The sequence below is a fragment of the Nomascus leucogenys genome, chromosome 15 (assembly GCF_006542625.1).
Source record: "Nomascus leucogenys isolate Asia chromosome 15, Asia_NLE_v1, whole genome shotgun sequence".
NCBI lineage: Eukaryota > Metazoa > Chordata > Mammalia > Primates > Hylobatidae > Nomascus > Nomascus leucogenys.
The window spans coordinates 9,949,907-9,973,595 of record NC_044395.1 but is presented as its reverse complement, the minus strand read 5'-3'; the positions used below and the strand labels follow the sequence as shown (position 1 = coordinate 9,973,595).

Here is a 23,689-nt window from a genome sequence, read left to right as displayed (position 1 = left end):
AACAGAGGCTTTTACAACTCTACTTACCCTCTTTTTCTTGATTCTAGGGCTGGTACCAGCCAAGCCCATTATTCTGGGTCCTAATCTGTTTGGTGGAGTTGTTACTCCACTTCTCTGACCTTGCACTAGGGCCTGGGCACTCCTAGGAATTAGGGGCAGGGTGGAGTTAGGGCTGAAACCCATTTGCTCGGACACTCCTATTTTATGTTCTAGTAACTTTATTCCTCAGAGGAATACTTCCCTTTGCAGCCCTCTGTATTTCACCCTTCGATTCATGTACAAGGATCTCACAATTATCAGTGGAAACATACCCTGAAATCTTCAGGCTAGAGGCAGTCACTTTCAGGAAGGACCACAGAAGTCCCTGCCTGGTGGCTGCTTGCCTCCAGAAGGGAGAGCAGGAGTGACTGCCACATTGTCATGGCGGGAGCGCGTGGGGGCCAGTGTCTGTGAAGTGGGGGAGGAGTGGGGTCCTGTGGAATATGAGCAGGGCAGGAAGCCCCGCCTGAGCCTGTGGTGTGTTTGGGGCCAAATATTGTTCCCCCCCCTCCGCCCCCGCCCCCGCCCACGAAAAAAACTCCTGCGCTCCCAGAAGGTGCGAGTACCGAGATTAGTGTCATGCGGGGCCGCTGAGAGTGACTTCCAGCCCTCCAGCGACTCGTGTCCCGCCTGTGTCGGAGCCCATGGCTTTTTAGGACAGGAAGCGCTGCGGGGTAGTGCGGGCAGGCAGGCATGTCACACCGGACAGCGTCGAGATTGCTGCTTTCGGTTCCCCGGCGGGCGGTGAGGCAGAAAGTGCAGGGCGGAAAGAGGAGCCCCAGCACCTCAGAGCTGTCGGGCAGTGGCCAGGAAGCAAAGCACAGGAGCGCTGTGGTGCCAGCGGCCGGGCTAGGGATGACTGGCGGGTTTGCGCTGGACCCGACCCCGAGGGCGGTCAGGCGCAAGGGGGCGGGTGCTGCCGTACTCCGGCCGCGGGGCCAGGGCGGGCCGGCCGGCGGGGCATTTAAACCCCGCTGACAGCCAGTCCAGCCCGGGACACGCGCCCAGCTCCGTAGCCTCCTGCGTCGACTCAGCCTTAGGTACCGGTCAGGCAAAATGCGGTCCTCTCTGGCTCCGGGAGTCTGGTTCTTCCGGGCCTTCTCCAGGGACAGCTGGTGAGCGGGGCAGGGGAGGGAGGCGTGCCGGGACCTCCCGGGCTCGGGGCTTGCAGGGGACGCGGGGGGCCTCGGAGATCACCCCAGATCGGCCCCGGCGCCGGCCAGGGGTGCTGGGGGGACTTGGTCCCGAGCTCCTCCTGTGGCGCCCGCCTCGGAGGTTGATAACCCTCCCTGCCCAACTCCGCCCGCGCTCCCCAAGACCCCGCGACGCTGGCTCTGTGACATTGGGGAAGAACAGGCTGCCAGGGAGGGTCTCCATCATTTCTCCTTTCCATCCTCCCTTCCTAATACACACCCGGGGCGCCTTCAGAGCGCCTTTCTGTCGTTGAGCAGCTGGGGAACCTGGGCTCGCAGGCTGGGGAACCGAGGCCAGGGGATGGTAGAGTAAAGAGGTGGCTACTGGGGTTTGTGAGTGTCCCTCTTGGTCTCCTTTAGCCCTCGAACACCAAGGCCGGAACTCAGTGGTCCTGGGAGCTCGTCTCCAGGCCTTTCAGCACCTGGAAAAGGCACAGCTCTCAGAGCAGAGCGGGGCAGCCCCTCAGCAGTGGGCGAGGGGCTTCACAGTGGTTCTCTTCCTGACCGCAGGGACCACATGTTGGGCTGCAAGGTGGGGTGGAGGGGTTTCAGCCACTCTTCCTTAGAGGTGGTCAACCATTGGAGCAGTCCGTTTGGTGTGCACAGTTTTTAAAATATTGTTAGTTGCCATTATTTACAAATCATAAAATTTAACAAAAATAGCTAGATTCCAGACTTCTCTTGAAAAATAGACAACGTGGACCGGGCATGGTGGTTCATGCTTGTAATCCCACCACTTTGGGAGGCCAAGATGGGAGAATTGCATGAGGCCAGGAGTTCGAGACCAGCCTGGCCAACATCGTGAGACCACCCACCCCCTGCATTCCCCCCTCACACCCCTCCCTGTCTCTAGAAGTAAAAAAGGAAGGAAAAGAAAAATGGATGATGTAGCAATACTGGGCCTAAATTTCCAAATTAAATGAATAGGATTGAGGAGTCCCCATTAGATAGGGCAGGTGCTATTAAAGTGGCCAATTTGTCCTGGTTTTGAAACAGTCTTTGGTCAGCAACCCTCTCAATCCTGGGCAAAATGAGACAATTGGCTACCCTACACACTTTTTAATTGTTGAGAGCTCTCATCAGTTCTAACCTTCTTCACTCGTTTAGATTATTTACCTAGTCTTTCTTGAGTTGGAGACTGTTAAAAGATATTTTTCAGAAAAAGATTAAAATCCTGACTCTCACAAAGACATAAGAATGAACCCATGTTAAAGATTTTCTTTTACTCATAATAAAGGAGCCAGAAGATGTTATAATCGGTTCAAAAGAGAATCTAGAGAGGGGGATTGAGGAATTATTATTTAATGGGTTTGTAGTTTCAGTTTGGGAACATGAAAAAGGTCTGGAAACGGATGATGGTGATGGTTGAGAGACAATGTGAACACACTTAATGCCACCTAAACGTAGACTAAAAATGGTTAGAATGGCAAAATTTATGTTATATATATTTTACCACAATTTTAAAAAGAGAATCTGAAGAACATATTCATTTACAGGTTAGGAATATTGAGACCAAACTGATCTTCTAGAGGTTGTGAGGGAAGACTACTGAAATTATCTTCATACGTATATTTTGCGTGACTTCTCAGTTACCTACCACTTCAAAAAATTTTAAAATAGCTCAAGGTCAATTAAAAGCTGGAATCTGATAACCTGGAGGACTATCCGCTAGACAAGGCATAGTTTTCCATGGAAATACATTGTTTTTCTACAGTCTCTCCTGTTTTAATTTTTAAAAACATTCTTAGAAAGATTATTCTTGATCACAAAATAAAGCTGATCTCATTGGATTTGACTTGATTATGACTACAAGTTTACCATATAGCCCTTGTTAAGTTAATAAACTTAGCTGGAAGTTTTCATAAGGAATCCTAGATTAGATTTTTTAAAGCCTTTAATTATTTATTGTCCTGACATTAGTAAGCTGAGTCAAGAAACCGTCTCCACCAGGTTTTACCTACTGTACTGATGTATTTGGGCAAATTCCTCTTCTCAGGGTCCCCAAAATATCCTAAAGTTTCTGGGCTAGCCAGAGAGTGACCTTCCTTTTGGCTTGTAAACCTGGAAACCCAGTAAGCCCATTTTCTTGGGAGGGTTTTCTTAGTATTGGCTCCATAGAGTGAACCTCAGTTTTTAAAGGAGGCTGTTTGTATCTGATTAAATAGGCATCCTGATCAAACACAACATCCAGGCAAGGTCTTGGTTGCATAACCAATTTTTCTAATTATGTACTGGTAAAAAAAAAAAATTGTTACTGAACCTGTGCAAATAACCGTATTGCCATGAAAAGCAAGAAGATTCCATAAGAGTTTCTGAATTCTGAGGAGTCAGGTAGGGAGAAAAAGATATTTATAAGTGTTTCATTTCAGTTGATGAAAGCATAATCTACTAAGTTCTTATGGGTTACTATAGCCTAAGAAGAAAGAGAAAGGTCTTCCTTATACGTCCAGAAAATAGAACACTATATCAACATCAACAATACTCTGAACATAGAAGACAGTCATCCATCCCCAGTTCATGCCGTCCTGTGTGATTAATTCTGTTCCTCTGAATCTTGGGTTAGCAATCTCAAAAACCTATCTGCTTCTTGACTAAAGAGTTCTGGAATTCCTGACTCAGTCCACTCGTACATTCTTAATGTTGTCTAAGTGGTTCCATCAGAAACCTATATCCAAGAGCAATTACTCAGTACAGTGCTTTTCTGAGACAGCATTTGGTTGTTAAAGATAAAAACTCTGGCCTGCCAGGCTCAGTGGCATGCTTACAGTCCCAGCTACTCAAGAGTCTGAGGTGGGAGGATCCCTTAAGCCCAATAGTGTGGGACTGTAGTGCACCATGATCATGCCTGTGAAAAGCCAGTGCACTCCAGTCTGGGCAACACAGCAAGATCCCATCTCTCAAAAAAACAAAAAACTCCCACTCTATTGTATAACTGATTAGAGAGCCTTTAAGAAGCATCAAAGTAAAATAAAAACTATCTGTAGGTGACAGAGACTTAAAATTGTTGATTTAACTTATTACTGATAATTTTCAAGAATGAATGATCTGATGAGAATTCATGCCAAGAATAATGCAACTGACAAGGAAATTTGGTTGCTTCTGAGGTATGCAAAACAAAAAGATGCTAATCCAAACAAAAAAAAATCTGGACGGTGTCTAAAAATATAAGGCTAATTTCAAAAAACACAATGAACATGACATTAATTTATAAAAATGAACATGATTTTTACAGAGAAAAAATCTTAAGATATAACATATAAAAATTCTGAGATATAATTTACATAAAATGCCAAGAATATCAACTAAAGATATTCAGTAAGCTTAACGTAAGTCCTAAATATCTGTATTTTAATGAAACTGCATAGGAAAGGCTGACGTACATCTCCAGTTGAAAACCAGTGACCTGGAAGATGCTACATTTAAATTAAAGAAGGAAAGTTGCAGCCTGGTAACTTATTTTATTTTATTTTATATTTTATATTTTATTTTATTTTATTTTATATTTTATTTTATATATTTTATGTTATGTTATGTTATGTTATGTTATGTTATGTTATGTTATGTTATTTTTTCAAGACAGGGTCTTGCTCTGTTACCCGGATTGTAGTGCAGTGGCACGATCATAGCTCGCTGCAGCCTCAAACTCCTGGGTTCAAGGGATCCTCTTGCCTCAGCCTCCTAAGTAGCTGAGACTACAGGCATGCACCACCACACCCAGCTAAGTTTTTTATTTTTGTAGAGACAGGGTCTTGCTATGTTGCCCAGGCTGGTCTCAAACTCCTGGCCTAAAGCCATCCTCCTACCTCATCCTCCCACCTCATCCTCCCAAAGCGCCAGGATTGCAGGCATGAGCCACCATGCCCAGCCTCCAGTAACATTTTAAATAATAATTGAAATTGTGACTAGTAACACGTATACTGTTGTCATCAGGGAAGGCACCATCAGGGTGCTGATAAATAGAAACATGTCATGTACAGAGAGGGCACTGAGAAGTCTGCACAACTCTTATATAGCATATAATTTCTCAAATATTTAGATAAATAATAATATTTTACCAATATAAATTTAACCTAGAGAAGACTGAGCATCTCTTCTGACTTGACAATTATTTCCAAGCAATTGATCAATATTAACATATTAAATAAATCTAATTATTTCTAGCACCTCTCTTTTTAAAAGAAGAAAGAACAAATCTTTGTGGTTTTCCAGGAGCCCTCCCTCTTTTTAAATTAAATATTTACAAACTCATCAAGATTTTGCCAACTTTGGCAAAATTTTAACACATTTAATTGCTTATTTTCAGACTTACTGTTTGCATGTACTAAAATCCAAGACAAATCGAATTTCCTTTCTACAAACCTACAAATGTATGCATTCAGATTTGACCTTCACTGTTTTCTTTCTTATTCTAGAACAACCGGTCATTTTTCTTATGTGTAATATTTTTCCTTTTAATAAACAAAAACAGGTTTCCATACCATGTATACAAAGTCATACCTCTCTGCCATGATTGTTCCTAGTAGAGTCTCATTCATGTATATTAGTTATATCTTTTAACCAAAGTAACTAACATTTCAGAGAGAATGGGGAGTGGGGAGGATGGATCATTATAAACCATCTAGAACACATTAGCATTCTAGAAGGGCTCAGTAATAGCATATCATGACTTTCTCCAGCCTCCAACACTCTTCACTTTCACACTTCTCAAGGTGTGAGTGAATTCAGGTACTGTATTCCCCAACATCTCTGGGATTTAAGACAGACCTTGGTTGAAATCCTTTCACCACCATGAGCCTTGACTTTGCTGAGCCCCAGTTTCCTCATCAGTAAAAGTCAGATGGGTTCTTGAGGATAAATGCGATAATATAAGGAAACATTCTTGATGTCTTGTGGCTGCTGGAGGGTAATCAACAGGTATCATTTTACTTCCTTCCAGATAAGTTTAGATTTGGATTCCTATCAAACACTAAATGCCACGTAGTTCTTCTGTAGGTACATTATTATGCTGAGCTCTGAGGCCTGCAAAGACAATCAAGACAGGGTTCTACCTTCCTGGAACTAAGAATCAAGCCAGAGAGGGGCTGTGTACACATAGTCAGCAATTTTAGAAGGCCCTGCTCTACTTATTGAGTGCCAAAGGATGACATTTTCCATGTGCTGTGTCATTCAGAGGACCAGCGAGGGGAATGCAGAAGTCGGTTGGGGAGATTTTGAAGAAAACTGACTTGTTGAGCATTTAACACATAAAAGGTTAGGGATTATATGTATACATTGCCTGGCATACAGGAAGCATGGAATACATGGCGGCCTTTACTATCATTATTAGTGATGATGATGTTATTATTACAGATACATATTAACCCAATTCGCCTTTCTTGTGCTAAACAAAATACAGGGTGCAGACAAATAAGAATAAAGACTTATAGTCTGAAAATGAGAAATCAAATATCTGTCACATTTAACTGCTTTCACATGTCCCCAAGGAGGGCATTTAACAAGTGAAGAAGACAGAATAGGAAGCTGAAAGTGGACTGGCCCTGGGCCTTGGACTCCTCCTCTGTAAAATGAGGATAATAATAATGCCTGTATCACACGAGTGTTTTGAGGTTTAAATGAGGTACTACGTGTAAGGTACTTAGGTCAGTGCCAGGCTGATATGAAGCACTGAGTAAACACTAATGATTGACTATATTCTATTTGTTTTTCCTACTACTTTGTGCCAGGCATTGTTTATTTGTAATTCTTGTGGAACTGCAAGGTGAATGTTAGCTTCCCTGTGGAACATATGAGTATAATGAGGCACAGAGCAGTTATGTAAGCCTGTCCAACACCACACAGCTGATAAATGACTGAGCTGGAGTTGGAATCAAGATTAGTCTGACTCTTAAGCCCATGGTCTTTCCGCTGCCTTCCTAATGATAGTGTTGGGTGGGGAAAAGATTACATGGCCATTTGGCCTTGGACAAATTACTTAACATCTCCAAGGCTCAATTTCCTTATCTGTGAAATGGAAAAAGTGATGTACCTACATCATGGGTTTTTGGTGAAATTAAACGAGAAACTGCTTAAAGCACTTAGCCCAGTGTCTAGCATACTTGGTATTGGCTAGGTGCTTACAGATTTCTGTGGAGGGAGAGAATCATCTCCATTAGGAGAAGAAGGAAGTCTTTGACTTGGATCTGGAGGTGTTCCGAGCAGAGGTCACAGAGCCGGCAAAGGCTTGCAAGTGGAGACATGGCTCGTCCCCTGTCTATGAAGTAGTAACATGTAGCTCCAGCTGGCAGGAACAAAGGGTGCCCCTGGACAGGAGGCTGGGAGTCATATGGCGCCAGGTGTGTGCAGACAGCTGCAGACATCCAAGCAAGAGTCAGAGATGGCGGAGTTTCTGCCCAGGAAGATGTTGCTCTCCTCCTCCTGTTAGGCCTTCCTCATCAGGATGACGATGAATGGCTTGTCCATGGCGTTTCAGAGCCACAGAGCACCCAGAGGTTCCCCAGCCCGGAGCCTGGCTGGTTCCTGCCTTTTGTGCCAGTGTCTGTGTGGGTGCGTCTGGGGGCAGCTGGCAGCATGGGAGATGACTGTGGCTGGTGCTTATGGGGCTGGGCCCATTTCCTGGGGCTCTCTGAGGGGGACGGCCCAGAATGTGCAGAAGAAAAGCCTGTGGGAGGAAATACCAGGGTGACCACAGCTGGATGAGCAGGAATGGGCAGGAAGGTGAACTGGGCAGGCAGGAAGAGCAGGAGCTGTGAGCTCCCATGGCACCATTTTCCCCACACCTCGATCTTCCCCTGTGAGCTGGAAAAGGCCACAGCTGAGCTAGGATGGATGGTTCTGCCCTGTGGAGTTAGCTAAGGGCTTTCACTGCCGGATCCTGGTGCCCACTCTGAGGAGGACACAGAGGAAAGACATTCAAATTCATACCGAGAGAAAACCTGCTGTGTGCCAGACACTTTCACATCCGGGATATCTCATTTAATCTTTATAACACTCTCGCACAGCAGGGGTGTATGATCTTATTTAAAGGCAGATCAGACTGAGGCTTAGAGACGTACAACAACTTGCCCAAGGTCACATTAAGTGGCAGAACCAGGAATTAGGACTCAGCCGATTTTGCTCGAAGTCTGATGTCTGTTTCCCTGTCCTATGGGCTAGCTCTCTCAAATCTTACTTTCCTGTTGACTGCAAAGAGGTGCATGGTAAGGGCAGCAGAAAGGGCTGTTTAAAATGAGCTTTGATGGGAAGAGGCTGCTTGGAAAAGGAAATGAGGGCTCCTGGGGAGAACCTGGAGGCTCAGCCCGTGATCCCTACTGCAGCCCCCCAGAAGGGACATGTGAGCCTGTGGAGGTCCCATCCCCCACCCCTCGTGACAGCAGCTTCTCCCCCAGCTGCCTTTTGGGCTTCCTCTTCCACCCTGCTGTTTCCTCTTTCCCTCCCTACAGTGGACTGGCATGCACCTCACTGACCTCGGGTGGGGCTGTCTGACTCAGGCCTTGTGGGCTGGTCTAGAAGGTAGCAGCAAGGTTTCGAAATAGTCTGTATGGTTGGCCAAGGCCTTGTTTTTTCCATTCAAGCTTCTGTATCAACTGAGAGCTGGGGTCGGGGTTGACAGTCCCAAAGTAACAGCAGAATTGAGGACAGACACCAGGGGTAGAGTCCCTGAAGCCCAGGACCTCCTAACTGAGTCACTAACAGACACTAAGTTGGTGTGTGTGGGGGGTGGGGGGCAGTGTCACTGCTCTCCTGTTGGCTTCTGGCTCAGGTCTTGTCCCCTGGACCCTTCTCGCTCAGGAGAAGGAAGGCCATCCTCCTCCCCATCTAAGCAGGACTGCAGCTCTGCCATCATCACGCTTCCATCAGTGCTATTTACATAACCTTTCTTCAGAAGAGATACCAACTTAAAACCTGTTGGCTGCCTCTTCCTAGCCCCACCAGCACTCCCACCCTCCCTGTTATTCTGGCTGCTGATCGGAGCCCCTGCTGCAGCGTGAAGCCTGTCTTCATTCTGCCTGACCATTCAGGGTCCCCCACTCAGCTTTCTTCCCAAAGCAAAACAATCTATCCTGTATTTTCCTCTTTCCTAAAACAGATTGTCATCTGAACCACCAATCTCTTCTCAAATGTCCTGAGTTCCTCGTGGCTCCTGGCCAATGGCTTCTTTCTCTGGGAAGGCTCTCAGGGCAAGCCCCGAGTCAACTCGATCTCTCTGAGCATAGGCCCACGTCCCAGCTGGAGGAAGGACAGCAAACAGGATTCCCTGAGGGGCTGGCTGCTGCCCTGGGAGAGCTTTGCGCTTCCCAGAGAGGGCCTTGTCCTGTCTTGTGTGCTAAAGACCTGGCTCAGGGCTCTGCCCCTGTGGTATCTGTTCCTGGCTGGCCTTTTCCTTGCAGGGTATCTCACAGTGCTGGTGGAGGGCTTGTGGGGGCGGGGGGTGGGCACCGTCACCATTGAGCCTAGCTTGGTTCTTACTGTGCCCAGCCCTCTATCCTTTTCAGATCTGCTTAGTCTCAAAACAGTCACATCTGAGAAGAGGCACCACTGAATCCATTTTCTCAGGACAAGTGCCAAAGTCACCTGCAGCCACAGCCAGCCTAGCCTGAGACTGGGGAGTGACTAGGGAGCCACTGGGGAACCGGGGCTGTTTCTGACCTCTCTCGGGGGCAGCATCCCTCTGCTGGGCTGTTTCTTGGTTTTTGCTGTTGCAGTGGTGGTGGCAGTCGGTCTTTTGGGGGTTTTGTTTGTTTGTTTCTAATCTGTTGTTGCTTTGGGACATGCCATTTCTTGATTTTTACTCCAGAAGCATTCCTAGTGCAAAGTCTCAACAAGGTCAATAAAGTTATTATCAGGCTCCATCAAAAGAGTAGGTTGGACTGTCAGCTAATAGTTAGGAGATAGCTAGTCGACGTCTCTATCTAACTTGGTTATTCAGTAACCAGTATCCGGTGGGGGGAGGTGGGATTCTGAAAAGTGCCACCTCTTGCTAATAAGGTCTTTGAGGGTCATGGGACAGCCGCCCCATCTGGAGCAGCCGGGGGCCTTCCCCTCTGTCCTTTGGTCCTTGGCCTACTTGCCCAGCCTGGCCCAGCCCCTGGGCTGCCATCCTCCCTGTCACAGCCACCCTGGGGCCAGCTAGGCAAGGCCTGGCTGTGCATATTCTGTGCCCTGCTTCTCTTCTGGGACCTCTTGATTCACGAGAGAAGGACTGGTGAGAGGAGAAGTGAAACCTGCGGGTTCTAAACATGGAAGGAGTGCGTTGGCTGCCTTCCTGAAGCTAGTGCGAGCTTGGCAGTCTTGGCCTCCGTCTAGCCTAGCCCTTAACCTGACCGAAGTTCCCAGTCTCCTGTGACCCACGGCACCTTGATCTTTCTCTTAGAACACCTGACAGTGGGGAATGGATAGAGCACCAGACTCAGGAGGCCCAGCTCCAACTATGCCATGCCCAGAGAGTGGTGTGGCTTTGAGCTCATCCCTCCATCCCTCTGGAGGCCAGGAAGGAAGGCCCAGAAGAGGCCAGGCCTAGTGTCACACAACACAGCTGTGGACGCCCCCCGCCCTCCCCCGTACCCTCAAGACTCATGACTCTCCTGCTATCTTGGGTGTCAGGTTTTCTACTGGCAGCATCGTGGGCGACTCCAGGTGGTGGATTTCAGGGAGTTGGGGTCAGAGCTGGCAGGGACATCAGGCCACCACCTGGAGGAGGGCAGGGCTGGAATCTTGGAACCTACCAGGTCAGGATGCAAGTGGGGACCCCTACTGACCTTCCTGTCTGCCTGTGGGAGCAGGTGGGAGGGCCCTGGGGCTGGAGTCTCTCCTGTGTCCCACTGTAGGCTCCCCAAGAAGCCCTAGGGCTCATCACAGGCAAGGCCAGAGCTCTAGGAGCTTCAGGGGATCCTTATGTTCATCTAGACCCAGCTATGCACAGCGGGCGGCGGGGTGGAGGGGGACAGGCTGGCAGCCACGTCTCTGCCTTCCAGGTAAATCCAGGGCCTGGAACCTCCACTTCCCAGAAGAGTGTGGTTCAGCCCCTGACCCCACTCGGCTCCCCTAACAGAGCAGTGTGGGCCACCTCCACCCCTCCAGCCCTTGTTCCTCGTCTGAAAATTGGAAGCACACTAGCTGTCATCTAAGTGCCCTCTGGGCATCAGGAACAATTTCAAACCCATTAGGTGCATCTCACTAACCCATCAGTAGGTCTGAGAAAGGTGATAGACTCTGCTTTTCCGATGAGCAAAAAGATATAAGGAATGAAACCAGCTTTTGCCTGATTCCCAAGTCCTTGCTCTTTTCTCTTATAGACATCAACTCCCTGGCATCTACCAGCTGGGGTCCCCCGTGATGCTGCTATGTGCCTGGGAGTGGCTGGCAGGATGAAAAAGGCCCAGGAAACTGGCCTTGAGCCTCAGTGAGGAAGCCTGTCTGCGCTTCCCACCAAAACCTACAGGGCACAGCCCTGGGTCTTCACCTGGCTTAGGCTGGCTGGGGTTCAGAGCTGCTGACCTGGGAACTCCCGCTCTCTTCAGTGGCTTCCCATCACCTCCAGAGATAGCCTAAATGCCACAGCTTGGCACCTGAGGCCCCTGCCCTTCCCAGCCACCTCTGCTTCTCTGCTTGTCTCAGTTTCACCCTCCAGATATCCCCACCGAGGCAGAGTTCCCCAAACAGGTAGTGTCATTTCACGCCTCCGTGCCTTTGTGCACGCTGCTTCCTCTCCCTGGCAGTCCTCCCTGCCCCAGCTGTGGTTGACTTGGCCTCGTCCTGCTTGTTTTTGAAGCCTCAGCTCCAGGAATCCTTTCCTGACACTGCTCGCTCCTGCTGGCCCGGAGTCTCTCCTCTGTGGCATCTCTATAAGAGAGAACCGTCACACCAGGTCTAACTGTCTCCCTGCTGACCTGTGCACCCAGGCAGGTGGAGATCCCGCTCACGGATTCTCTTGCTAGTGCTGGATTGTAGCATGGTGCCTGGTGCAGGATGGGCACAGGGATGCGTGGGAGAGCAGCCTCACTTCAGCCGAAGGGAATCAAGATGTTAGAAATGGGCACAGCTCCTCCTACTGAGGTTGCCGGGAACAGGACTCCAGACAAAAGGGCCATGGAGCAGATAAGGAAGAACACCTGGGGCCACAAGCAGGGGAGTTGGGGAGGGCAGGCTGGAGTTGACACAGTGCAGTTGGGGGAGTGGGGTGGGAGGGGAAAGGGTGCTGGCCGCAGGCTGTGCCTCTGGGCCCCCACTGGCTCTGACCAGGCCTGGGAGGGCTCAGCGTGAGTGTGGAGGTACAGTCTGGCTTCCTAGTCAACACCAGCCAGCAAGGGCTTCACTGCCGAGCCTGCGATGAAAGAACAGTCATAGCTGGGGCCCCAGTGGGGCCTTGGGTCCCCAGGAATCTTTCAGACACTGAAAGGATCTGATTTGTCACCATGGTCAGTGGCCAAACATCTTGGCAGAGGCCCTGGCACATCCAAGTGGTCATGAAGGCTGGTCCTGCTTACTGGGGGGCCTTACCGGCAGTATAACCAGGGACCTGGGGACTGAGGGAGAGTCATGCTGTGTTCTCTTATCTTGTGGGACAGCTGGGATTGATGCTAGTGCAGTGTGTAACTGATGAGGAAACCAGAGGCAAATAAAAGGCTTAGGGATTCACGGGAGTTTACACAGGCAATTAGTGGGAGGTGCCATGCAAACCTTCCTGCCTCTCCCTGAACCAGCTGCGTCCCAGGCGGGGCGTGGTAGGTGCTATCTGTAGGGCTGCAGGGTTCTTCCATCCATTGCTCTTTGCAGAAGGCCAGCTGGGCACCCTCTTCAAAGTCTCTCAGAGGATTTCCCTCAGATTCTGGAAGTCCCTGAACTAAGAGTCATGAGCCATATGGCAATAGGTGGAACCCGGAAAACATTGTTGCCACAAGCTTGCCTAGGTCAGTCACTGTGACAGGCACTTGGAGTAGCCCCAGCTTCCCTGGACAACTTGAGTCCTTAGAGGACCTCTGTGACCCACATGTGTGCCTTTGGGAACCGGTGGCCAGAGAGGCCGGGGCGTGGAGCCGCCTGCATTCCAGACTACACTGTTGCACCTTCATGCCGGATGGGATGGAAAGGCACTGAAAGCGTTTTAGCAGAGCTGTGGAGGGGCATGAGCAACTTCAGTCTCTCAAGAAGACAGACAGGTAGGAAGCTCGATCCAGGGGCAAAGTGAGAAGGAGCCTTGTAGCCCAAGCCCAATTCAGGCTTCGCTGAAATGCCCCTTTGTTTCCCAAGTGGTAGTGGGTGCTGCTTCATGCCACATTTGGGGGAAGTGGGTTTGGGGTGTGGAGGAGGATTCCCAGGCAGAGGGAGCATCCAGTGTCCTGCCCTTGGGCTCCTGGGGCCAGGACAGAAAGGGCTTCAGGAGCCCTCCCACCCTTTTTCCTGACCCTTCTCCATGAAGTCTTCCGTGAGCCCTGGGTCTCGCCTAACTCCTGGCCCCTTCTCCTGGACTGGGGCTCCACTCTGAGGCCTATTTTCCATGCATATCCTGGCTCCTGGCTGCAGCGAGGAAGCAGGCAGTGACTCAGCAGGGCTCTGGGGCCCTTCCCCAGGCCTCAGGCTCAGGGAGCAGCCTGGACGCAGTGGAAACGCTGAGTGCCACCCGAATGGACTGTTCTTTCCATCCCGGGTCAGGGCATGGGATGAGACATGAGGGTGAGAAAGAGCACATGTGTGTGAGCCACAGATGGAAAGAATAGGCTCTGTCCAGTGGGATGGACGGACTGGGACTAAGAAGAGGGCTTGGGTCTGTCAACAGTTGTCCCACTGCCACCTCCTTTCCAACTACCGCCTGGCTGAAGGAGGTGCTGTGTCTGCCCTGTTCGAAGCTTCAGAGGAGTACCGACATCACTTTAAAAACAGACCCTTCTCCCGACTGTCTCCCTCCTATCCCCATCATTTCAGACATGTGAAAAACCACTCGAACTCCCTGCCCCCACCTCTGCCACACACATGCACACACACAGGCGCCCTGACCCCAGGGAGCTCGATGAAAAGCAGAGGTGCTGCCAGCTGGTCAGAGCAGGTGGAGGTGCTTCCTGTGGGCTGGGGCCGAGCCGGCTCCAACAGAGGCCTCAGGAGTTGGGAACAGGGAGACAGGTCCCCCTGAGCACCTTGGCCTCTGGGCATTTTTCCCCAGCCTCCCCTTGGTCTCTGCACCAAGAAGGAAAGAGTTGGTGGTGCTCAGGCCCTGGGACTGCCAGAGGGGACACAGGTTGGGGATGCCGGCCCAGAACTTCCAGCTGGGACTGACTTCCCACTAATGCAGATGCTGTCCCTTCCCACAGGTTCCGAGGCTTCATCCTGCTGCTGACCTTCCTAATTTACACCTGCTATCACATGTCCAGGAAGCCTATCAGTGTCGTCAAGGTGAGGCTGGCTGGCAGCAAGGAAGAGTGCAGAAGCTCACTGTCGTAACCATCCTTACCCCTTCCCATGGTCGGTGAGGTTGCACCTTCACCTGGCAGGCTCCCACTCTCAGTGGCGGTCTTCCCCAGGAGCTCCTTTTGAGTTTATTCCCCAAGACAGCTGTGTCGGTGGCTCTGGATGGAATAAGCGTGCAGGGTCCCTGGGCTATGTGGATGCTGCTCATGGGTCTGATGTGGCCGCTTTCCCCTGCAGCCAGTTCCTGCAGGAGGAGGTGCCAGTAGGGGGGACGTGGAATCTGGTAGGAGGCAGTGTCTCTGGTATGGTTGGGGCAGGTGGTTGCTCGCTCCCCTCTGGGTCAACCCCTGACCTGTATGTCCCATTGCCTATCCAGAGCCGTCTGCACCAGAACTGCTCAGAGCAGATCAAACCCATCAATGATACTCACAGTCTCAATGACACCATGTGGTGCAACTGGGCCCCATTTGGTAAGAACAGGGCAAGTTGCTCTGCCCATTCCCCATTCCCTCTTCCTCGAGAAGGGGCTGTCCAGGGAGGGCTTCCTGCAGGGGCATCCACGCAGTCAGCTTTCTGTTTCTCCCATCTGCTTTCAGACAAGGACAACTACAAGGAGTTACTGGGGGGCGTGGACAACGCCTTCCTTGTCGCCTATGCCATCGGCATGTTCGTCAGGTAAGGACAGAGGCTGAGCCTGTGACCAAGAGGAGGATGGTTTAGAGCTGCTACCTCCCCTTAAGGAACCTGGGGGCAGCTGGGTTGAAGCGAACTCCCACCAGGGAGTGATGGCTCCCCCATGTGGGAATGAGACCAGGGATGCTGCATGTACAATCCACCCACAGCCATCCTCCTTGCCTTACTGCGGTCGCAGAGACTGCTCCTTCGCCTGGTAGACTCCCACTGGTAGCAGCTCTTTTGCCTGGAAATGTTCTCCTGGATGCTGCTTTTGAGTCTATTCACTCAGATATCACAGTTGGTGGGTATGGACTAGGATCCTTTAAGAATGGCCCTGTGTGCACATATAGCTGGGAGAATCCCCATCCTCTGCTGCGTGCAAACCAGCACGGGAAGCATGCTGTTCCTTGCCAGAAATCCACGATCAATAAGGCTGCATACTGCCTCCAAAGAGCTCACAGGCTAGCGAGGGCAATGGATGCGTCGGCAGCTGGTGCTAAAACTGTGGCGGCTCCATGACAGAAGTGGCCATCAGGTGTTCTGGGAGCTCCGAGATCATGACTCAGTCCAAGCTGAGCTAGAGCAGAGGGGTCGGGGAAGGCTTCTTGGATGAGATGGTGCCTGACCTGATGCAAGGGACTTGGGTGCGGCGGTGCAGAGGGGTACCTGGGCAGAAGGAATAGCACGAGCAAGCAGGGCAAATGTGAAGAAGCAGCATGATCTATGGGAGGAACTGCGGGCAGATGTATGGAGGGAATGACAATGTAAGGAAGGTAGCAGCAGGGCTGAGGGCTGAGGTCATTTGCACATGAGGCCCATGGGCAGAGACGCATGGAAGGGTTTTTGCCAGGGCGTCCCATCCAGATGGGCATTTCTGAGAGCTCACTCTGAGAGTGATGCTGAGGTGGATGAGACTGGTCACACAGAGTGACCAATTTGACAATAGCCCAAGCTGTTGAGCTTACGTTACTACAGTGGTGATAGAGGGGGAAAGGGGCGATGTACTGGAGCACTAGCTAAGAGGTAGCCCGGTGAGTCTTGGAGACTGAATGTGAGGGGTGGGGAGGAGAGGTGGGAGGATGAGGGAGCTCTGAGCCTGGCTTGAGTGCCCAAAGGGTGGCATTCACTCAGATGAGGATAGCAGGATGATGAAGGCTTCAGGGCGGTTGGCGGGAGGAGGAAGAGGAATTCAGCTTAAGAGCACTGGGTTTCAAATGCCCCGGGGGGCATCTGAATAAAGATGTCCAGGACCCACCTGTCTGCTACTGTGAAGCTCTGGGAGACAGATCAGGCCTGAAGATATGCATGTGGAGCTATTTAGCCTATGGGTGGTTGTTACAATGGTAAAAGTGATACAAAAGACTGCTCTGAGAGGAAAATACACCACACGGAGTGGCTGGCCAAGCGGAGGAAGATAGGCAAGCTGAATTCATGGAGCATGGCCAGGTGTCACAGAAGCAGTGGGGGACAGAGGTTGGCCCCGTCACATGGCAACACAGAAGTCATTGGTGGGACCTTGGCCAGAACCACTTCCTAGTGTGGTGGGGGCAGAAACGTGGTAGGGACTTGAGGTGGACACAGAGGAGCTTAACCGCAGACCCAACTTTCTCTTCCCCAGTGGGGTTTTTGGGGAGCGGCTTCCGCTCCGTTACTACCTCTCAGCTGGAATGCTGCTCAGTGGCCTTTTCACCTCGCTCTTTGGCCTGGGATATTTCTGGAACATCCACGAGCTCTGGTACTTTGTGGTCATCCAGGTATGAATCACCATCTTGCACTTGGGCCTATGTTGCTGTCTTGGGAAGGACCTGGGAGACCGCAGCTCACAGCGGATGGGCGCCTGTGTTCCTGGTTCCCTGCCCAGTGCGCTCTATTACACTGCACTGGGTTCCACCCCCTGGCCCCACTGCCCCTGCATTTATTCACTCAGAGAGTTGGCCTTGAGCACAATGCTGTGGTCACTTCTGATGCACGAGAGGCTTGGTCTCTGCTTGAACAATCTTGAGCGAGAGAAGCCAGCTCATGCCATTGGGGAGGTGTGGCGTGTGTGTAAGGGAAGGGTGAAGTTTGCAGTGTGGGGTATGGAGGGCTTCTCGGCCAGGAAATTGAGCCTCCTCAGCCCAGGGCGGTCAGAGCAGGGAGCCAGTTGCACAGCCCAGGCCTATTCCCACCCTCCCTTCCCTCTCCCTGCAGGTCTGTAATGGACTCGTCCAGACCACAGGCTGGCCCTCTGTGGTGACCTGCGTTGGCAACTGGTTCGGGAAGGGGAAGTGAGTGTGACAAGGGAGGAGGAGTGGGAAGGATTGGGAGGGCTGGGGGTCCCGAGCTGGTCACCATGGTCTCTGATTTAATTTCAGAGGGAAGGGTCAGAAAGCAGCCTCCGCATTGCTGTTCACATGCTTATAAGTGGCTAAAAGCAGTGCTGATTTTCTCACTGATGAGGCTTTAACCCATAGAGCAGGCAACCTTAGTTATGTTTTTTCTAATAATAGATGAATTTCTGTTTTCAACGAAGAAGAAAGAAGCCTATAAAACTTTTTTTCCCCCCGTTGAATTGGCTTGTGTGCAAAACAAAGTTGCTTTGGAGAAGAGGTTCTCACCCTTGGCACTACTGACTTTCCGGGCTATTGGACCCTTGTTTGGGGACTGTCCTACCACTGTAGGCTGTTTAGTAGTAGCCTTCCTGGCATCTGCTCACTGGATGCCATAGCACACCCTGAGTTGTGACCACCAAAAATCTCTAGCTGTTAGCAGATGTCCCTTGGGGGTAGGATCACCCCTGGTTGAGGACAGTGCTTTAGAGTGAGATTGTGGGACAGAAGAGAACGAGGGCAGGGCCCCCAGGCCCTCAGTGTGGCTAGAGCTCCCATCAGCACTCACTCAGGGAGCTGGGCAGGGGGAGCGACACCCCAGGCCCTGCAGCCACCTGCTTGACACCACCCAAGGTCTCCCACTCCTTGCTGACTTGGGGCTTTGGGGCTCAGTCTTTGGTGACTTGGGAAAGCTGCAGTCAGCCCAGATTTAGAGGTTGGCTGGGGCAGTTGCTGTGAACAATGTGCTTTGCTTTTTTCTTCTTCTACCCTCTTCCCTTCTCTCCCTCCCTTACAGGCGGGGGCTCATCATGGGCATCTGGAATTCCCACACATCTGTGGGCAACATCCTGGGCTCCCTGATTGCCGGCATCTGGGTGAATGGGCAGTGGGGCCTGTCGTTCATTGTGCCTGGCATCATTACTGCCATCATGGGCATTGTCACCTTCCTATTCCTCATCGAACGTGAGTGGGCCCCTCACTCCCCACAAGTGAGCCTAGAAGTTCTCGGTTTCTGGGAGAAGGCAGCTGGATCTACTGGAAAGATTGCTAGTCATAGAGTGGGAGGACCAGCCATGTGACTTTGGACAAACTCTCAGAGCCTTTATTTTCTCGTTTGTAAAATAATAATAGTAATAATAATGTCTATTTCGTAGGATTTCTGCAGGTTTAACTGAGACACCATAGTTAAAATGCCAGGCCCACAGGAGGTGCTTGGCAAGCATTGGTTGAATCTGAGAGGTGTGATCAGGGAAGGTGGAGTTGAAGGGACATTTTTACAGTGACCAGGCTCTCCAGTTGCTGCAGGTGGCCTTGTGCAGTAGCCAGGCCAGGTATGAGAGCCACTGTATAGCTAAGAGTACTAAAGTCTAAGAGGCAGTAGTGACACCGCTGGTTGTTAGGAAAGCCAGGCCTAGAAAGTTGTCTCCTGAGCCCCAGGCCCCGCTCCCTCCTGCTGGGACACACACTGGCCACCTTAGGAGTTGGAGGTGGGGCCGGTTCCCAGGATGGCTTAGGTCCAATGCAAGATGAGGGCCTGGCAATCACCTTGGGATTGCAGGGGGGTTGGAAAACTTCTTAGAAAGCAATTTTTTCCCAGACCCAGAAGATGTGGACTGCGCCCCTCCTCAGCACCACGTGAGTGTGAGCCCTCCCAGCCCTATGCCTGCCCTCCAACTCCATCCAGAGGGCTGGACCCAGAGAGGCCTGGGGAGCTAGAGCTGGCCCTCACTGACCTCACGGACCCAGTGCTAGGCCCATGAGTTGGCCCTACAGCCTGATGAGTCTGGCAGATCAGTCCAGCCCGAGACGAACATGTGCCTCCCCATCCTGGGAGCTAGTGTCTCTTGCCTGGGCTGCACCTTCAGCTGGTGGGAGGCAGCACATGGACACACCCACAGCAGGGCTCATCTCCTCTGCTCAGGGTGAGCCAGCTGAGAACCAGGACAACCCTGAGGACCCTGGGAATAGTCCCTGCTCTATCAGGGAGAGCGGCCTTGAGACTGTGGCCAAATGCTCCAAGGGGCCATGCGAAGAGCCTGCTGCCATCAGCTTCTTTGGGGCACTCCGGATCCCAGTAAGAAGTTTGTGGAATGGAGGAAAGAGAGGGGCTTTCCAGATTTTTTTGTTGGTGATGAGGAGATGGGGTGCTTGGGTGATCTATTTTTCTAGAACTTCTTTATAGGGGAGGTGTAAGTTGGGCAGCCTGCTTGGGGAGGGCAGCATGGGAGATTTGTCTCGAAACAACCTTGCACAGTGGTCACGTTGCTTTTATTGGGACTGGATGTGTTGGAGGCTGCCTTGTGTGACAGGTGATGGAGAGTACTAGGGTGCTGCTGAGCACCCCTCGGGGCCACCACTGAACCCAGGACCTCTGGGACCCCTTCCCCTGTGCCCCCTGTTGCACTCCCCAGGGCGTGGTCGAGTTCTCTCTGTGTCTGCTGTTTGCCAAGCTGGTCAGTTACACCTTCCTCTACTGGCTGCCCCTCTACATCGCCAATGTGGGTAAGTCCAAGAGAAGGGGAATGAAGGGGTCTCTGAGGAGGCCAAGGCTGCCTCTGGTGGGAGAGGAAGCCCGTCGTGGTGATGCCTGTGATTCCAGTATATAGGCAGAATTCCTGCTGAACTTCTCCTACAGTGAAAGGAGCTTGATTTAGTTCTTTACTTAAATGAAAGCTAAACCCAGCACACTACCCCCTAGACCCTGACTCCAGCCACCTTCTCTCCCTTGGAACTGAGCTGAGGATTAGGAACTCAGAGCTCTGTTCTGCAGTTCTTGCTGTCTTCTTCTCTAGCCGTTAGTGTAGGAGAAACCCCCTCCAGGCTGCTTGGCTCATAGGTGGTAGGATTGGGAGGTACTAGGAAAGGCCTGCCTGCTGGATCTCTCCCCCAGTCCAAGAAGAGGGCCTGGTGAGTGACCCCACTCCTTGTAGCCTGGTGGTGACCCTGGTGTTCTTCTCCCAGTGGGACCTAATGGGATTGATGCCCCTGTGCCTGGATCTGCTGGGCTGCACTGATGTTCTGCCCTGTCTCATGGACCTACTCTCCTCTGCCCCTGCCCAGGGATGTACAGATGAGAAGAGCTCACTTGAAAAAGGATGTTTCATGTCCACCTGGCCTGGGTCTCTGCTTTTCCATAGGTCGGGCTGCTCTACCAAACAGCAGCCCACCCCGCCCTGCCCAGCCCCCAGGAGCCTCCAAGCTCCACCAGGGCTGAGGACCTCTCACCCAGTGCTGCTCCCCTCCCTCCCAGCCCTGGGGAGGAACAACAGTGCCTTGCCACACATTGTGCTGGCTCTGAACAGGATACTGTAGGCATTAGTCATGGCCAAGTCTCAAGCTGTAGCTTGCCCTGCAGCTCTGTCGGGGCCTCTCTCTGTGACAGTGTGGAGCGCTAGGGCAGCTTCGTGGACACCGTGACTCTTTGTTTTGTGGCCTTGGTGCTGACTTCAGAGTATGAGGCAACCTCGAGGGTGGGGCTACAATCTCAGCTTCTGGACATTCCTTTTTTAAAACATGGATCCAAGGCCTGTGACCTGAGGCCCCTGTGTCCCTGCAAGTCTCTTCCTGGCTCTGTGTTTGAGCACAGCCTAAGGTAAACGGGAAGAGCTCCTAGTGCTGCTAGGGCCAGAGTGAAGCAGAGAAAGGGCTGGGCTGAGCTTCAGGTTGCGCTCCAGGGGAAAGGTGGCCATGGGACAGCAGGCTCGGGGGCCAGATCCCAGAGCTTGCCAGGGAGGGCTTGTTCTGAGAGGTGAAGGTCATCCTGCAGGGGAAGAGGGCAATACAGGACAGGACCAGGAGGGCGTCTGTCCAAACTGCTGCACTCTCACCCTGTGGCCCTGGCCAGCCTGCTCCACAGGTCCCCAGCTCTTCCTCGGAAAAGGGGGCAGTGGCCTGGATCACACTCTGCAGGGCTTCTAGCTGTGACACTCCAGGATGTTTGCTCCGAACCCCAGGTCTGACCACATTCCTGTGTTTTCCACAGCTCACTTTAGTGCCAAGGAGGCTGGGGACCTGTCTACACTCTTTGATGTCGGTGGCATCATAGGTGAGGCCTTGCCCTGCTCTGCCAGCAGGCTCCCTTCCCCTCTTTTCTTGTGGGGTGCAGGAAGAAGGGATAGGTCCAATGGGCTATGACCTGGGTAGGTGGCACCAGAGGAAAAATGGCTCCTGGGTTTATTCTCAGTTCTGCTCCTGCCTGGCTGGGTGGGCCTAAGAAAGATGCCCTTTTGTTTGGTCTCCAGTAGTGATGGGCACTACAGGAAGAGGAGGGCTGTGGAAAAAGCAGCTCTGCTGGTTCTTGCTGACAGGCCCAGGCCAGCACTGGGGCACAGCTGGGGTGCCAGGCGAGGGGATGGCATGGTCCCGTCTGGGAGTCAGTGTGTGAGTGGGTGTGTGTTCCAGGCGGCATCATGGCAGGGCTCATCTCTGACTACACCAATGGGAGGGCCACCACTTGCTGCGTCATGCTCATCTTGGCTGCCCCCATGGTGCGTATAACCTCGAGGGTAAAGTGCGAATGCATGTGAGCAGGAGCCTGCGTGGGCCTCTGGCCTGTGTGCACGTCCACATGATACACACATTGATGTCTCCGCGTACGCGTGCACGTGCATCATTGTGCACACACGGGGGAGGAGAAGCGAGGGTCAGCAGAGGCTCCTTGGAAAAAGAGCCAGACTGCAGACTTTAGAGGGGGATTCATGACTGTTTGGCCTTGGTAGAGAAGGAGACCGCCTCCTAAACTTCTTGATCAAGGAAAGAAGAGACTGAGGTTGAATCTGAGAGAAGACTGTTTGGAGAAAGGGAGATGATAGAGTACCACGTTTTAGACCGTCCATCCCTGGGACATTTAAAGACCAGAGAGATCTGGGTGGGCAGGGGAAAGGAATAGGATGCCCTATGGGGTTTCAGGGCAGGAGAAGGTTGTTCCAGACCTCAGGGCTCCAGGCCGGCAAAGGGATTCCGGGTGACTCTGCCTCTCCCCTCTCCTCTCTCAGATGTTCCTGTACAACTACATTGGCCAGGATGGGATTACCAGCTCCATAGGTGAGGAGGAGGTTGCAAGTCCTGCCAGGCCAGGGGAAAGGCACTGCCTTGGGGGCCCCATGAGGCTGGCCCACGGGGGACACTGGCAGGTGGAGGGGCTGGGAGGGCTCCTGCCTTGGGGTTGGGGCTGCGGGTGGTGCTGCTTCTCTGACTGGCTATCTCTGTGCTGTCCCAGTGATGCTGATCATCTGCGGGGGCCTGGTCAATGGCCCATATGCGCTCATCACCACTGCTGTCTCTGCTGACCTGGTAAGTGGGGCCACCTCCCGAGGGCCAGGGACCGCTCTGGGGGCTTGGTCAGGGCCACCATCTCCAGGTCCATTTCTCCCTGTCTCCCATCCCGCAGAGGAGAAACCGTCAAAGTCCTTCAGAACGCACCATGGGCCCCTCTCCTCTCAAACCCAAACCCCAGTCACCACCTTCCCTGAGTCAGCCCCTCTCCTGTCCTGGTTCCGCTCATGCTGCCGCTCAGCTGGGCCTCCCCACTCTACTGTCTCTCTCCAGGGGACTCACAAGAGCCTGAAGGGCAATGCCAAAGCCCTGTCCACGGTCACGGCCATCATTGACGGCACCGGCTCCGTAGGTCTGTGACTAGCTCTGTTGTGGGCCGGCCCCCGGGCATAGTGCCCTCCGGCGGGCAGGGGAGGTGCAGGCCCCCTGCTCACGAGGCTGTGCTCCATTCAGGTGCGGCTCTGGGGCCTCTGCTGGCTGGGCTTATCTCTCCCACGGGCTGGAACAATGTCTTCTACATGCTCATCTCTGCTGATGTCCTAGCCTGCTTGGTAAGAGTCTTGGGGTACACAAATAGGTATTGAGGGATGCTCTGTCCTGCCAGACTGGAACCCTGGAGGTCCAAAGCATCGGCCATTTGGGGTTCTGGGGCAATGAGAGCAGCTGCTCTTTGCTCAGAAGCACTCTCCCTCCCCCGAGTGACCCCTTACCAAATGGGAGTGTGTCTCTCCCCCTTCTCCACTGCCAGTCCACGGGTTACCCTGGTGCTGGGCACTCAGTGCTCAATGCTAACAGTGCCCT

The 23,689-nt window shown here is 52.1% G+C and overlaps 1 protein-coding gene across 1 annotated transcript in view; it reads left to right on the top strand.

The window, feature by feature from the left end:
* Positions 1-784: 784 nt before the first annotated feature.
* Positions 785-23,689, top strand: part of SLC37A2 (solute carrier family 37 member 2) — a 26,227-nt gene continuing 3,322 nt past the window's right edge. Inside the window, exons 1-16 of the mRNA XM_030828901.1 lie at positions 785-1,154; positions 14,534-14,615; positions 15,007-15,100; positions 15,227-15,305; positions 16,924-17,059; positions 17,496-17,572; positions 18,411-18,577; positions 19,212-19,249; positions 19,536-19,688; positions 20,026-20,116; positions 21,597-21,659; positions 22,016-22,101; positions 22,609-22,657; positions 22,833-22,906; positions 23,162-23,240; positions 23,342-23,439. Coding sequence (XP_030684761.1) covers positions 1,096-1,154; positions 14,534-14,615; positions 15,007-15,100; positions 15,227-15,305; positions 16,924-17,059; positions 17,496-17,572; positions 18,411-18,577; positions 19,212-19,249; positions 19,536-19,688; positions 20,026-20,116; positions 21,597-21,659; positions 22,016-22,101; positions 22,609-22,657; positions 22,833-22,906; positions 23,162-23,240; positions 23,342-23,439 — 1,425 coding nt within the window. The 5' untranslated portion in view covers positions 785-1,095. The remainder of the gene's footprint in view (positions 1,155-14,533; positions 14,616-15,006; positions 15,101-15,226; positions 15,306-16,923; positions 17,060-17,495; positions 17,573-18,410; positions 18,578-19,211; positions 19,250-19,535; positions 19,689-20,025; positions 20,117-21,596; positions 21,660-22,015; positions 22,102-22,608; positions 22,658-22,832; positions 22,907-23,161; positions 23,241-23,341; positions 23,440-23,689) is intronic.